This window comes from Melanaphis sacchari, unplaced genomic scaffold (genome assembly GCF_002803265.2).
Source record: "Melanaphis sacchari strain LSU unplaced genomic scaffold, SCAv2.0 Contig0_pilon_pilon, whole genome shotgun sequence".
NCBI lineage: Eukaryota > Metazoa > Arthropoda > Insecta > Hemiptera > Aphididae > Melanaphis > Melanaphis sacchari.
In genome coordinates this window covers 9,853,989-9,864,864 of record NW_020270366.1, presented here as the reverse complement: position 1 = coordinate 9,864,864, position 10,876 = coordinate 9,853,989, and the positions used below count along the sequence as shown (strand labels likewise).

The 10,876-nt window shown below is 22.6% G+C and overlaps 1 protein-coding gene across 2 annotated transcripts; it reads left to right on the top strand.

Moving 5' to 3' along the window:
* The first annotated feature begins 1,018 nt into the window (after positions 1 to 1,018).
* LOC112600862 (small G protein signaling modulator 3 homolog) lies at positions 1,019 to 8,000 on the top strand. 2 transcript variants are annotated; one of them, XM_025348190.1, is made up of 16 exons: positions 1,019 to 1,227; positions 1,433 to 1,659; positions 2,175 to 2,267; positions 2,863 to 3,017; positions 3,422 to 3,632; positions 4,087 to 4,217; positions 4,288 to 4,521; positions 4,993 to 5,087; positions 5,164 to 5,309; positions 5,386 to 5,495; positions 5,581 to 5,760; positions 6,648 to 6,758; positions 6,815 to 6,982; positions 7,237 to 7,379; positions 7,522 to 7,682; positions 7,740 to 8,000. In XM_025348190.1, the coding sequence occupies exons 1-16, from the start codon at positions 1,165 to 1,167 to the stop codon at positions 7,930 to 7,932; spliced, it is 2,421 nt and encodes an 806-aa protein (XP_025203975.1). In that variant the 5' UTR covers positions 1,019 to 1,164; the 3' UTR covers positions 7,933 to 8,000. The 2 variants fall into 2 exon arrangements, with proteins under 2 accessions (XP_025203975.1, XP_025203971.1); XM_025348186.1 differs by having other exon boundaries at positions 1,430 to 1,659.
* The last annotated feature ends 2,876 nt before the right edge of the window (positions 8,001 to 10,876 follow it).

The following is a 10,876-nucleotide window of genomic DNA, read 5'->3' as shown; positions in this document are numbered from 1 at the left end:
TGTGGTCCAACCGATGTCCCCCAATTACGAGAATGACCGAGACAGACTTCTAGCTACTGCCAAATGTGCCACTCAGTCTTTTTATGACATGATTGAAAATATATTAAACTGCAAGGGGCAGAACGAAAAGACTGCTGAGGCAGAAGCAAAAATCACATCGATAGACTGAGCCATTTCCCGATGGAGAATGAAGAACGTGCATACGCTGTCATAACCGGGCCGGGAAAGGGTAAAACAGATGAGTCTGGCGTATGAGTCTAGATAATTGTATTGTATATATCAGTACATAGGTATATAAGGTTAAAATGTAATATTTTTTATGTAGTATGTGTTGAATTGTATACTACAATAAACGATTGCAGCGGATCAGTAATATTGTTCATACAATCACTTAGACCCTAAAACAGTTCAATTACAAGTAATAAGTACCTAATGACTCTTGAAAAGTAATCAAGTATCAACACTGACTATAGTATAAACATTTTAATAATCAATTGTTTATTTACATAATTTTCACATAATCTGTGATATTAACATTTTTTAAACATTTTTTCTTGCATAACTTAAATTCGTTACAGTCGTTACACAAACATTTTTGAAGAAAAAATATGTATTGCTTACTATTTTTTTATCGTTATCTATTGTTGATTGTTTTACATTTTTGAACTATGATATTTATTTTTAATTTCAAATTCTTGTGCAGAATTTTTTTTTTTAATAATTTCGATTGAAAACTGAATTTAGAAAAAAAAATTTACTTAAAATTTAAATTTTATAGTATCTATGAATGAAGTAGTGAAATTAGTGGATTAACATTTTACGAGTTATCAGTTATCACTGACGATATTGTATTTGATATCACCTAATCAAAAACACGTCCTATCAAATGAGTTGGTGTACAGTTCTATGGTTCTGTAGATACTTAAACGTATATCGTTTTTACATACATAATAGATAAATTATTATAATCATTAATATTATTGCAGTAATAAGTATATTTTATGTATTTATATGTATACAAATTCTATTACTTACCATACAATAAAAAGAAAAAATGTACTTGTACTTGAATAATTTATAGTTTCAAGTTTCAGGTATCGTTTAGATCTTAACATATGTTAATATTTAACTCTTGTAAAGAAATTTTATTATAAGGTTTCAAAAATGGATTTAAAACAATTATTTTTGACAAGATCACATGACGGATACTTAGGAAAAGAGGATAATGTAAGTAATTCAAAATATGTGTAGTTGTTTTGTTTATGGTTTTAGGATCATGGAATTGTATAAACTATTTATATCAAACCAGAAGCGTATGCTTCATAATTTAATGAGATACTTTTTCATTATTTGTTCAAATAGACACTCAATATAATTGAACATCATTAAATTGATATATTTTTAAATATATAATTATGTTTATGTTTAGCAGGTTCGGATTGAGACTGCTCTAGAAACAGAAGATGAAGAAGACAATGACTTTATTATAAATGAAGAATTGAAAAATGCACTTGCTTTAGATAATTTGAAAGAATGGGGCAGTAACATTAAATTGACCAAAGGGAAACCATTTTCTGGTCTAACTCCTTCTATGTGGCCTGAAGATATTGTTGTTAGCTATACTCAATATGATAAAACAACTCCACCTAGTCATCAATGGTAATTTTTAATTTATTATGTAAAGTTAATTTATTATATAAAGTTAAAGTACACACTTAAGAAAATTTAAAAGAAAATTAATATCAAGTATAAGTTTTCCTTATTTATTATTCTACTGGATACATTTTTTTTTACTAGATGCATAGTAATGGTCAAAATAAATTAATTTGAAATATAAATACTAAATAACAAAACTAAATATTTAGATATACTTAATCAAACTGATTTTTGTTAAAATAATTAAATATCTCATAACTTACGTTATTTTAATTTATATTTTTACATTTATTTAAGTAGTGTGTATGAAATCATATTATTATTCATTGTATGTATTCTGTATTTAAAATGTTTAACAATTTTTTTTTTGAAATATGTATAATTTAAAGCTCAATGTATTTTATAAAATCAATTGTATTGCTATACATTTCTACAAAGTAGCCATTAATTCAAATTTATTTATTTTTTGAAAATATTCATTTCATCTAAGTATATTATATTAATATGTTAATTTAAAGGTTTGATGAATTTGGATTTCGCATTGAAAATCAAAATGATTTGTCAAAGGAATGTATTTTAGTAGATGATATATATGAAGATCCTCAACACAGGTATTACTTTTTTAATTATTATCAATAAACATATCATTCAACCATTGTTTGTTGGTGTATTTAAATTCTGAGTAGAGTGAATTTGATTTAAATATGTATGTATATATATATATATATTAGAAAAAAATATTTTGATTTTTAATTTTAAAAGTTGTTTCTAGTATTATATTGGATCTAGTTGGTATTTTTGTGAAGTTGAAATTTAAAATGATCTGGAAAAACAAAAAAAAACAAAATAAGGAAAATTGGAATTTTATGTTGAAATAGTATTTATATATTTACCTTAATATTATCCTTTCAAAAGTGTCCTGCCTTAATTATTTTTCGATTTTTTTAGGGTCCATATCTCAGAATTATAAAGAATGATAGGCCTTATCAAATTCATAATAAATATTTTAATATTTTGGTTTTTAGATAAAGATTTTGATCTCAAAAGTGTCCAAACTCCAAAATAGCATTTATTTACAATTTTTATTTATTTATTTTTTTGATACCTTTGTTTTAAATTCATTGATCTGGGTTAAAAATACACTAATTTGGTGTTACATTATGGTAATAATTATTAAATAATTTTTATTTTGCTATATTCTAATAGAAATCAATGGATCAACTACTTTGAAAATTTGTACATAAAGGAATTGTCAGAAAAAGAAAAAATAACTTTGAAACCTCATTCAGAAATATTACAGTCAATGGTTCGTCAAGGTATACCACATTCACTTAGACCCCAGCTATGGATGAGATTTTCTGGTATTAAATATTTTTATATATTGTTAAGATGGTGTACTATTTGTACCCACAAGTGTTTTTTTTTGTTTTACAAACACATATCATTGCCAATTTTATGTTCAGAAAAATTTATCTTACAATCTTATTTTTAAGATTTGTTGTTGACTATCAGATTTAAAGATATAACCATCATCAGGCTCTTCCTTTTTTTTATATTTTAATTTTTGTAATCAAAACAAATTATGATTATTTTAAAATTTTAAATTTATCAACTCTCTAAAAATAACTGAATAAAATGGATTCTTCTAATTGCATGATTTGCTGTGTAATATATTAGTAAGACAAAAACTACACATGCAGGTATGATTTTTTTTTTAAAATGTTTATTTTAATTCATAATTAATAAATTATTATTTACAATTTAGGTGCATATTTGAAAAAACAATCACATAACATCAACTACAAAGAAATAGTAAGATCATCAAATAATGATACTTTGGTTTCATCAAAACAAATTGAAAAAGATCTTTTGCGCACTATGCCAAGCCATGTTTGTTTTAATAATCTACAGAGTACTGGAATTCCAAGATTACGAAGAGTATTGAGATCACTAGCTTGGCTATACCCTGATATTGGGTAATTTATATCAATTCTATTAAACAGAATGTATACAATGTATCATTGATTTGTTAGCATCAAAGAGATATAACAATAATTTTCCTATAATTAAATCCTTAATTTTCTTTAATTGTTTTTTAATCAAAACCATATAAACTACACATTTTTTTCAGATCTGTAAAATTTGTTTTAGTAGTGATATTTTTTATTTTTCTAAATCATTTTTATTATATTTTTGCTTTTAAAAAAGACAAATAAAAATTTATTAAAACAAACTAGAAAAATTTCTGTCAAAAATCATCTATTTTTTAAATTCTTATGGCTCCTAAAACAATATCCTCTCCTTTTTTAAAGGTTTTGTGCAATAATTTTAGTTATATACTCATTTTATGTTAGCCAGTCACTACTTACTTCCCTCCTGGAGATATTGTATAGTATTAACTTACTGATATTAACAATTAATAATGTTTAGTTATTGCCAAGGAACTAGTATGATTGTGGCATCACTCTTACTTATACTTGAAGAAGAAGAATCATTTTGGGTAATGTGTGCTATTGTTGAAGATTTATTACCTGCATTATACTACACTACAACTTTAATAGGTACTATACTGAAACAGTATAGTAATAAATATTTTTTAATTCGTATATTTTAATATTTGTTTTATTGAAGGTGTGAAAGCGGATCAACAGGTGTTGCAAACTGTTTTAGGAAATTGTTTACCAGGAATTTGTCAACTTTTGCGATTACATGATATAGAATTGAGTTTAATTACTGTTAACTGGTTTTTGACATTATTTTCCAACGTTGTCAATTTTAAAGTTTTATTAAGAATTTGGGATTTATTATTCTTTGAGGGGTCAATTATTCTTTTTCAAATTACAATTGGTCTTCTCAAATCAAAAGGTAAATGTAATTTTTATTTTCTGATATGTAATAACTAGGTGCTTGGATTCTAATGTATTAGCATTGGTTATAGAATTTTATAATTAACTATTAGATATCTAATTTATAAAACAACATTAAGTGCATATTATTCTATTACATTTTTTTCATTTTTAAACTTAATATAGGAACTTAACAAAAAAAATTGCTTTTAAATATTGGTTTTAGATGGCAACATTTTTTTTTTTTAATTTAACACTGTTCCACTCATTTTTTTTTTTCTATAAATTTTTTATAATAGTAATTATTATTTATTTGTATAGAAATGTGAATGTTATGAATAATCTTAAGATGAATTGTATATAAACTTATAAATTTGGGAATATTCATATTTTAACTAAAGAACTAATTTTTTTTTTTGTTCAATGTAATATAATATATATATTATTTTTTTTTTATTTAAACTAATTTTTTGTTTTTTACTGATTTTAGAACCATTATTGAAAACGCTTGATAATTCAGCTGATATATTCAATGCATTATCTAATATACCAGGAAATATATCCAACATCAATGAATTATTTCAAGTGAATATAAATTAATAAATTGTTTACATTTTATTTTATTTTATTATGAATAAGATATTGAATATCAATTGTTTAGGTATGTTTTGAAGTATGTCCAGAAATAACTAATGAAAAAATTGAAGCTTATCGACGACGATATTTAGGATATTTAATGGCTGATGGAGGAGCTTTAGTTCCAAATATAAATTCTTCAACAAACCTGCCCAAACAACATCTTAATAGGTTAGAAATTATTTTTAATATTTTAAATAATTAATAAATAACACTATTAATTTCAATTTTTTATATTTTTTATTAGAAGACAAATTCGAAAATCTAGATCTATAATGCAAGTATTGCTTTTTGGCGATGAAATTAATGAAGATAATTCCAAAGTTATTTTAAAATGCAAAAATATTCGTCAAACTGGTTTGTCAAAATCATTAACTAATATATTTTCAATTATTTAAATTCAAAATATTATTAATAATAAAAATTATAATTATTACTTTAGAATTTTTGGTTGACTTAAGAGAAGCAATTATGCAAGTATCTCGTCATTTTGTATTTGTTGATCCTAAACTTAGTAATCTTTCATTAAAACCAGACTATACTAAAGAAAGTCACTCAAGAGACTTAGAAACATATGCAAATGTATCAAGGAATAAAAAGAGAAGAGCTAAAGCACTTTTAGGTAAATATTTATATTATTAGTCAATAATAATATTTTAGATATTAATAACTTAACTTGCCACCTTCAACCTTAAAATACAAAAATTATTAAAAATATAAGATTGCAATTTAATTAAAACTATATTTAAAATAAAATAATTAAATTTGAAATAGTTGTCTAGATAAATATTTTATTTAGAGATTTCTAGCATTTGTATGTTTTTTGTATTTTTTTCTTGAGTTTAATAAGTTTAATAAATAGTAAGGTGGGTCTAATAAATTATTATAATTAAATATTAATAATATAATAAATGCAACATTTTTGGCTATAATTGAATTAACCTACTTTAATATCAACAGTAAAATGAATTAATTCAAATAGCTATTTTATTAAAAAAATTAATGCACTTAGTTATATAGATGGTCTTGGCTCAAATTTTTTTTTCATATGCAATTCTACATCATTGAATTACAATTTAACATATCCATTGGCCATTGCCTACCTTTTTATGAACTATTATTTATTACTATGTATATTTTATTAAAGACTATTAAAAATATATAAAAAAATAAAAATATTATCAGTAGTTAAATAATATAACTTAGTATACAATAATAAAACTTAACATGCAATTTTATGGTAAGCCATAACTAGTATAGCCCACAAAACCTTGCCTATCATACATCAGATCATCCTTTTAATGTAGGGCACTCATTATTTCAAGAACTATTGATGTTTTGAATATATTTTTAAAAATCATTTAATAAGTTATATTCTGATTCGAAATATAAAATTTAAAATATATATTTTCAAAAACGTTAGTGCTTTTTGAAATAATGAGTGTTTTACATTTAATAAATCTCTCGCTATAATACATCCTACTATAATTATTATTCTTTTATCAATAGATTTTGAAAGACACGATGATGATGAATTAGGATTTCGAAAAAATGATATCATTACAATTATTAGCCGTAAAGATGAACATTGTTGGGTTGGAGAATTAAATGGTTTGAGAGGTAAGTTAATTTTAGATAATATATTTTATGAAATTAAAAATATATACAACATATAGGATGGTTTCCTGCAAAGTTTGTCGAACTTTTGGATGAAAGAAGTAAACAATATAGTGTAGCCGGAGATGATTCAATATCAGAAACTATTACCGATTTAGTTAGAGGAACTCTTTGTCCAGCTATCAAACAGGTTCTTGAACATGGAATGAAACGACCATCATTTTTGGGTAAATAAATGTTTTGTAGCAATTGTCTTTAAACAAACCTATTAAATGTAATAATTAATTATATTTTATTAAATTATAATATTTATGTTAAACTTAAAAAAAAAAATTTATCTCTATTTTTCCACAAAATAAATAAATTCAACAATTTAAATTTATTTTAAAATAGTTTTATACTTTTTAAACATTTTTCTTTTAATATAATTATATTATATGTGTGTTAATTGTTATCAAATTATAAATATAAATTTACTTAGGTGGTCCTTGTCATCCGTGGTTATTTATTGAAGAAGCAGCAATGACCGAAGTTGAAAGAGATTATAGTTCCGTTTATAGTAGATTAATGTTATGTAAAACATATAGATTAGATGAAGATGGCAAAGTGTTAACTCCCGAAGAAGTAAATATATATTTTATTTTTTTAAGTACAATTTTAAAGGCATATAAATAATGTTTGGATTAATAACCTTTATTTTTAACATAATTATCTAATTAAAAATATTAAATACTTCAAGAAAATAAATTAAATGTTTGTTTTTAAGCTTTTATATAGATGTATCCAATGTATAAACCAAAGTCATGATGCCGCTGGTTGTCAAATGGATGTAAAATTAAGAAGTCTTGTTTGTCTTGGTCTTAATGAACAAGCATTACATTTATGGTTAGAGCTATTGTGTTGTTCCGATCAAGTTGTTAAAAAATGGTGATAACTCTAATAATACAAAATTAAAATTTTTTTAATAACTATTTTATATATTAGGTATCAGCCATGGAGTTTTGTTTGCAGTCCGGGATGGGTGCAAGTAAAATGTGAATTAAGAGTCTTATCACAATTTCCATTTAATTTAAATCCTGATTGGGAACTTCCTCCAAAAAAAGAAAATACTCAGACATTAAAAGCGGGTGTTAGAGATATGCTAGTAAAACATCATTTATTTAGTTGGGATCTTTAAAATAGTATTTAATTCCATTGTATAATAAATACCAAATATAATACATATTTTAAATTCCAAAATATCAATTTTTATTTGTATTCCTCAAGTTTATTAATTTATTAATTATTGTTTTTTCTATTTATTTTACTGAATTATTTATTTGTGTGGCTGTGATTTATTTTATTTTCTAATATTTATCATTATTATGATTACATATAAATATTAATTATTAAATTGTGTTTGTAAATGTTTTAATTTTATATTGTATTAAATGAATACAATATAAATTATGGTATAATTATTTTTGACTGTTCAACTGAATGAAATAGATTAATTGTACAATATTTAACTGTTAAATATACAACCACACTTAAATTCTGATTAAAATTTTTTATATCCTAAATATATTTAAGAAAAGTTATTGGATTATTCTAAAATATATATAAAATGAATAAATTATTTATCGAATTTTTGTGGTATGACTTTTTAGTATGTAAAGATTACATATCTTATTTAGGAACAATAAAAATTATCCAATATTATACTATATTCTTAGAAATAGAGTGTTTTAATGTATTATTTAAAGTAATTTATTATCTGTTGACCTAAGATAAAAATTCCATGATAGCCTGGCCCTCGATATTCTGGCTTGTAGTTTGTGTATGTTGAACAAAATAATACAAAATATTTATACCTTGGAAAACACTAATTGGTTATCCCAAGATTATTTTCCTTTAATATTTAAACTATTTACAAGCAATGACACAAAATTATTTAACAGTCACATACTTACATATCATTTATAAGAAGTATTAAACAAGGTCACAAGAATACATATTATTTTTTTAAATAATATTAAAAAAAAAACAAAAATATTTCCTTTTTCAAATAATTCATTTATTTACATACAACAAAAAAAAAAACCCAACTTAATTTGTTTAACTAAAAATTAGGCAACATTTTTTCTGTTAACAAAATAATATAATAGCTTTAAAACAATGAACAATTAAATTATCACCCTGCGATTGCAATTTTAATTACCTACATTATCCTATGTATTTATTGAAAAGTTTAAAATATATTTTCAAAGAGGCCTTTATTTATAATATTGATATACAATTTATTTTTATGCTGAAACCTTGTATTGGAATCAATGTTTAAATATAATTACATAATAGTAATATACAATTCAAAATATATCACATAAAGGCCAAATTATTAGTTAAATTAAAATTTTTTTTTATTTTTATAATGTGCTCAAGGCACTTTTGAAATTATTTTTTAACAAACATTATTTATCCTATTATTTTAAATCCTAGATGATTAAATGAAGCATATAATTAACTGGATTGAAACCTGGATACCATATTTATCACAGCTTATTATCATCCTCAATTCTCAATAAAAAAACAAAATATAATCAACAAATCCAGATTTCAATCTTAATTTTTTTTTTTTTAATAAATTGAATAACGAATAAAATTTAATTGATTATATTATTATTATATATGACGTATAATTTTTCTAATAACAATAATAAAAAAAAAAAAATCATAGAATTGAGATCTAATTTAACTTAGTTTTTGAAAGTGTGTTTTTTGAATATAAAATATATAAATATGACTGAACATCAAGAATTATTAATTTTGATCAGGTCTTAATTATATTATTTTCTGTTGGTCTGATAACTAAAGTAAATTTTCCATTAAATTTGTGTCCAATATTAAGTTTGTTAAATAAGTATTATTTAATTATTAATATATAAGATTATTAATATTGTATTAGAATAATAAATAAATATAATACTATAAATATTATTAAATTTAGTCTCCATATATCACCATACTACTACATGAACCTTTAAATTTTAAGTTAATAGAACAATTTAATCAAAATGATTAAACATTTTTTTTCTCTCACTATTAAGTCTAATTTTGAATGACTAGCATCTAAATGACGGTAAAAGGCACTTGGATATAACAAAAATAAAATAAACAACTATCATGCAGGTTCATGGAACATTAATAGATGAAAGAAAAAAATTATCACAGTTCACTAATTCCATACATTTATACACTGTAAATAAATATCCAACAACTGAATTTCAAATGTATATCTAATATAGATATACCATATCTATGGTTTCATACTAAAAATAGACAATAATATTCTAATTTTTTTAGCAGGTCCGTATCACAGTAAATTTAACAATGATAACCTTTTACAATGGTCGGTAATAATTTACATAATATTAATTTATCACAGAAGTAAAAAAATAATAATAAGTTATTGTTTATACCATCAACAAACCATATGGAGACATTATAATGAGCCTACTGTGCTGTTCTCCACAAAAAAAATTACATCAATAGGCTATAATAGTTATGTAAACAATATTGGATTAAACATTGGTAACTTGATATATCAACTTTGTATATACAACTAAGTATATCAATTCATGTAGTTGATACATCATTGATAATCTATTTTATAATCTAAAGGTATAATATTATATAATATTTATAAATAACATTGAAAATAAATACAAATAAACATATTTATGATGTGAAAATGGTCAAAAAAGCAGAATTATAGCTTGTTATATCAATCTAAATAGTAAATTGCATTTAGTAAAAATCTAAATGTATTTTTAACATGATAAATATTTAATTTATTTTTGAAATTGTATACTTTTAAGCTAGGGGATAGATATTTATAGATAGTTATTCAACTATATTTAAAATAGTTTATAATATAATATAAAGATAAAATGATAAATATCTTAAGAGTTTAATTAAGACTACTCCAAGTCTATTAGTACTATTTTTCCAACTGAACATTTTTTACTATTGACTAATATATTATGTTTGTAATTTACTTGTGGTATGGTTGAATATTTTCAAAGTAAGTTTATACATTATATTTAAAATGGACCATCATACATTATTTTTCTATTATCACT